The sequence below is a fragment of the Galeopterus variegatus genome, unplaced genomic scaffold (genome assembly GCF_000696425.1).
Source record: "Galeopterus variegatus unplaced genomic scaffold, G_variegatus-3.0.2 Scaffold6884, whole genome shotgun sequence".
Taxonomy (NCBI): Eukaryota; Metazoa; Chordata; class Mammalia; order Dermoptera; family Cynocephalidae; genus Galeopterus; species Galeopterus variegatus.
Window position 1 is genome coordinate 90,435 of NW_007732995.1, and position 6,047 is coordinate 96,481.

The 6,047-nt window shown below is 37.0% G+C and overlaps 1 protein-coding gene across 1 annotated transcript in view; it reads right to left on the bottom strand.

Moving 5' to 3' along the window:
* LOC103606845 (adenosine kinase-like) overlaps positions 1–6,047 on the bottom strand; it is a 38,724-nt gene that overhangs the window by 21,231 nt on the left and 11,446 nt on the right. Inside the window, exon 2 of the mRNA XM_008591382.1 lies at positions 1,450–1,480. Within this exon, the coding sequence (XP_008589604.1) occupies positions 1,450–1,480 (31 nt within the window). The remainder of the gene's footprint in view (positions 1–1,449; positions 1,481–6,047) is intronic.

Consider the following 6,047-nt stretch of genomic DNA (forward strand, 5'->3'; position numbering starts at 1 on the left):
GGGCGACACTGAGGGTTGCGATCCGTTGCCGGACACGGAAAAAAGAGACAAAAAAAAAAAAGGAAAATCCTTTTATTTTTATTTATTTTTATTTTTTATTTTTTTTCTTCATGTCATGCTCATCTTTGTTATTTCTCAGAGTATCCTGAACAGTGACAACTCAGAAATTAGCTATGTCTTTTCCTAGGTCAGTCTGTTGTAAGAACTACACTCTTCCAGTAGGTGGCACTATTTTCTTTCATCAGCATAAGTATGGTTTTTTTATTATTTTTGCCTCAAGAGATGTTTTCCTTGTTTTTTTTGAATTTTTATTTTGTCGATATACAATGTGGTTGATTATTATGGCCCATCACCGAAACCTCCCTCCCTCCTCCCACCCAACGATGTCCTTTCCGTTTGCTTGTTGTAACAACTTCAAAGGATTGTAGTTGTTATATCTTCTCCCCCCCTCCCCTGGTTATTTTTTGTGTATGAGTGAATTTATTTACTTATTTTTAGCTCACACCAATAAGTGAGAACATGTGGTATTTCTTTTTCTCTGCCTGACTCNAGAAATGGAAAGAACTATCCAGACATTTATATGGAATAATAAAAGACCATGCACAGCCAAAACGATGTTGAGCAAAAAAAATAAAGCAGGAGGCATAACACTACCTGACTTTAAAAAGGAAATCCTTTTAAATGCTACCACATGGATGAACCTTGAGAACAATATGCTAAGCAAAATAAGGCCAGTCACAAAAGGACAAATTCTATATGATTCCACTCATCTGAAGTATCTAAAGTAGTCAAAATCACAGAAAGTAGAAAGGTAGGTTACCAAGAACTGGGAAAAGAGGAGAGGGATAATTAGCGTTTAGTGGATATAGAATTAATGTTTCAAGGTAAAAAAGTTCTAGAGATCTGTTACACAACAATGTGAATATACTGAACTGTAGATTTAAAAATGGTTAAGATGGTAAAGTTAACGTTACGTGTTTTTAACCACAACAAGTAAAAGAACATAGTCTTTTTGTATACATACATATCCTTCAGAATTTACATATAATTTTTAGCTTGCTAATTTTGTAAAAAGAAACACAGGAAGAATAAAGTAGAAACTAAAGAAAATAGTTCCCTATGAAGATAGGTGGAAATACAGTAAAGGAACAGGGATAGAAGAAAAGACTTCTCTGAATGTACCATTTCATGTAAATTTGAATTCTGAAAAATGTTAAAATTTTGCATCTTCAAAAAGTGAAATTCAATTTGAATTTTTAATTCAATTAGAAGAAAAACAAATTATGAAGTTGAATACCATAGAAACAAAGAAATCAAAGAATCAAATTGTAGCAGAAAAAAGTTATGCAAAGGGGCCGGCCCAGTGGTGCACTGCTACAGTGCGCCGCTTGGGAGCGCGGTGGCGCTCCCGCCGAGGGTTCGGATCCCACATACAGACCGGCCGCTCACTGGCTGAGCGAGGTGCGGGCACAACACCGAGGGTTGCGATCCCGTTGCCGGTCCCGGTCCGGTACGGGCACGATACTGAGGGTTGCGATCGTTGCCGGTCACGAAAAAAGACAAAAAAAAAAAAAAGTTATGCAAAGAACTTTTCCATATACTATTATGACTATACATCTTTAGTAGAATACAGCATAATAACAAAAAACAAACCTTGAACTTTATTCAGTAAGTTTATTGTTGGCAATGTTATTGGTGAATCTATTTTATGTGTCCTATCAGATACAGCAAATGAATATAAATTTGATGCTGTTGGGAACTAGATTTGCACAGTAGGATAAGGGAAATACAAATATGGAATAGGGGAAGGGAAGAAGGTTCCAGGAAAGAAATCTGAGGGAACCAAATAATCAGACTTAGCATCACCAATAAAGCAATAAACCTTGTAATGTGATACAATGGGAAACAGTATCAGTTATGTAATGTTCCTGCCAAAAATGTTTAACCTGAATCTAAACATAATACAATTAGATAAATCCATATGGTGGCACATTTTACAAATAAATGGCCTGGACTCTTAAAGGAAGAAAATGCCCTGACAAAAAGGTGGGAGAAAGGACTGTTGTAGATTAAAGTGTTAGAGAAATAGGACAAGCACAAGCAATGTGTGATTGTTATTACATCTTGGATTGAGAATAAAATTAAACAGCTAACAAGGACACTATTAGAATAACTGCTGAAACTGGAATATCAATTATATCAGAAAATAGTAAAAATAGTATCAATGCTTAATTTCTTGAGTAAGGGATAAACACTTCAAAATGGTTCTGGGAAAAAAAAAAATCTATATATAAAGAGAGAACCCAAGTGTGCTGATCTGTTAACAATTGGTGGATCAATGTGGAGGGTACAGAGAAGTTCATTTTACTCTTCTTTTTCTTTAAGGTAGAAAATTTTCAAAACTTAAGGTTGGGCTAAAGATACTGTAATAAAATTACTTCCTCTAAAGAATAATAAAAATGTAAACTTAATTTATTAAACCTTTGATATTATCACTCCATTTATTAAAATGAGTAAATCACATGAAGCAGTTAATACCTTAAAATTCATCAATATCAATGCCTAATAGATTTTAAATACTTTAATCTAAATTAGGGAAAATATAATTTAATAGCAGAGAAAATGTTCTATAATCTCCTTTATTTAGTAAAATAAAAGAGTTTTTAAAAGCCCTTAGCAATGCTCAGTATGGTTATTTAATTTAATATGCCATCGAAATAATGGGAAACTTCGTTCAGTAAAAGTTATTAGAATGTAATTCAGCCTAATTATAATCAGAGAGTTTATGTGTTCAAACAGTAGTCTGAAATAAGGGCTACATCAACTCACTGCCAGGTTTAAACCTGATTTATTACCTACTCTATAATCAAGATTTAAGTGAACTGAAATGTTTGTATTACAAACCAATACTACTTGAACTTGCAAGACAAAAATGGATAAATAGTAGAAATATTCAGCAGGTTTTGTTATCCTTTCACTGCTGAAATATTCAATAATGACATTCTGGCTATTTCTGATATCAGGACGCTGACAAAATGTGAGAACTTTACTTTTGATCAGTGATTTCCACTTAAAAGTCAGTCAATCTAAAATCGAGTTTCTACTAATCAAAAAAAAATCAGAGTTTTTAAAGAGACATAAAAGAAATAGAAGCCATGTTCACTGCTCTAAAGCACTTAAAAATTTATGTAAGTAAAGCTGTTATAATCAAGAATGAAATATGGGGGCCGGCCCGGTGGCGCTCCCGCCGAGGGTTCGGATCCCACATACAGACCGGTTCCCGCTCACTGGATGAGCGAGGCGCGGGAGCAACGCCAAGGGTTGCGATCCCGTTGCCGGTCCCGGTCCGGTACGGGGGCGACACTGAGGGTTGCAATCTGTTGCCGGACATGAAAAAAGACAAAAAGGAAAAACAAACAAACAAAAAAGAATGAAATAGATAAAAAAATCAATTTAGAAGAAATTTTAAATTAATTTGCTAAGATTTTTGTTAAAATTTTAATACATTTCTAACTTTCAAACACAATGTGTTACCAACTTCTAACCAATCTGTTTTCTACCCTTTTGATTTCAAACAATAAACATTTAATGCATGTCTACTAGGGGATAAAAAGATGAAAATGATGCTGTTTCTAATGCAAAGTCACAACCAGTACATTTTCAGATTCTCAGGGAAGGAGATTCAACCTTGTTCATAACCTCTGATTATGCTCCTTCTTTTAGATAAAATAAACTGTCCAGCTTCCCTTTTTTTATATATGTATATCCTTAAAAACCCATCTTAAAGTTCTGCTTGGCCACCAGGGAGTTCCAGGGTCCAGAATTATCCTTGTGCCATAAAAAACTAGAAAACAAAACCAAAAGGAAACAACTACAGAATCTTCAGACATCAGAAAACAGGCAGGTCAGGACTCTGATCTCTGATAGAAAAGAAACAAGGTGAGTCCTGACATCATGCAGGCAGTCTGCCAGGAGGTAATTTCCAGACTACACTGCAGGAAGGAAGAAAACGAACAGAGCCTGGCATTCCCACTGAAATGAGAGGAGAGAGACAAATGTCCAAGGAGGGTCAAGAGACCAGAAATTGTGTAAAAGAATTTCAGAGAGGGATGAGCTGAAATCTATAGTTACCCTTAAAGCTTTGGCTTTGCTTAGGAAATATATGAAATCATAAGGAATCTACATAAATGCTTTGGAATTAAAAATTGAGTTAATCAAGGTCTAAGAATTCAAGACCAGAATAAAAAAATCTAATGGATTTCTATAAACTATCAAGAAGCAGTTGAAAATATTAAGAAAACAATATACAGTAGCATCAAAAAGTGAAAAATATATTGGACCGGCCCGTGGCTCACTCGGGAGAGTGTGGTGCTGATAACACCAAGGCCCCGGGTTCGGATCCCATATAGGGATGGCCAGTTTGCTCACTGGGTGAGCGTGGTGCTGACAACACCAAGTCAAGCGTTAAGATCCCCTTACCGGTCATCTTTAAAAAAAAAAAAAAAAAAGTGAAAATATAGGGACATATTTAACCAAATTTGTACTCCTATACATAGAACACTAGAAATGACTTCTGAGGAAAAAAAGAACAATCTATATTTAATGGAGAGCTATACTTTATGAATGGAATAAAAATATTCTTATGACATCAATTCTCCCTAAATTGATTCAGAGTAAATGTAATCCCATTGAAAATCTCAATAGGACTTTTGAGGTTATTAAAAAGTTGATTCTATAATCAACCAGTAAAAGGAAAAGGAGCTAGAATAGTCCAATGTTAGGAGGTACATCAGTGTGAGAGAAACTAACATTGTAAAACCCCAATTTCTTCAAGAATCTATGATCTTTTGAGGATGATGTATTAGAAATAGACTAACTTCTATTTCAGTTCAGTTTATGGCACCTATTATTATATTTGCATCATTTTTATAAAGAGAATGAAAGGGCTCTCACTATACTGTAAGAAACTACATCTAACTGAAGAACAGAAAAACCACAGCCTTAATTAGTAACTTCAAATAAATACTTGAATTAGTTTAATATAATGTAAACAGCAATAATAAAGGTAGAATGTTACTAGAAAACACCCAGGAGAGAGATTAACTGCAGTTGAGAGGAGTCAAAAAAGACTTCTAGAGACAGGTGACATTATCAATTGATCTCTCAAAGACAGGTATGATTTTCAAAAATGGTTATGAACTAGAACAAAAGCAAAGGCATGCAGCACAGCCCATGCCTCCCTTCCTGTCTGTATTAGTCCATTTTGTGTTGCTATAACAGAAATACTTGAGACTGGGTAATTTATTTATTTATTTATTTACTTATTTATTGTCCTTTTTGAGACCGGCTGCACAGCGCTCAGCCAGTGAGCGCTGTGAGCGCACCGGTCATCCCTATATAGGATCCGAACCCGCGGCGGGAGCGCTGCTGCACTCCCAGTGCCGCACTCTCCCGAGTGCGCCACAGGCTCGGCCCGAGACTGGGTAATTTATAAGGAAAAGATGTTTATTTGGCTTACAGTTCTGGGACAGCTGCAGGTGGCATGGGCCTCAGGCTGCTTCTACTCATGGCGGACAAGCGGCAGGCAGCCAGCTGGTACAAGCGGATCACATGGCGAGAGGAAGCAAGAGGTGCCAGGGTCTATTAAACAACCATCTCTGCTGGGAACTAATAGAGCGAGAACTCACTCAATAATCCCTCCACCTTCAGAGAGAGTATTAATTCATTCTTGAGGGATCCGCCCCCTGACCCAAACAGCTTCCAGCACTGCCACACTGGGGATCAGATTTCCATATGAGTTTTGGAGGGGACAATGTCGGGCCTTAAAAACTAACGCCACCTTAAGTTACATTACAAGCCGCGCCATTATGGGCCCACAAGGGCGTATTAACGTGGCACCCTAAGACGTTGCCGGGAGGAAGTAGGGTGGGAGTGTCTGCGGGAACCTTGCCTTAGCCCTTATTGGCCAAATAATGCGCTTCCGTGCTCGTGAACACTGTGTGATTGCAATAGCTAGGCATTGAGACAGGATGCATGCTCTCGTAACC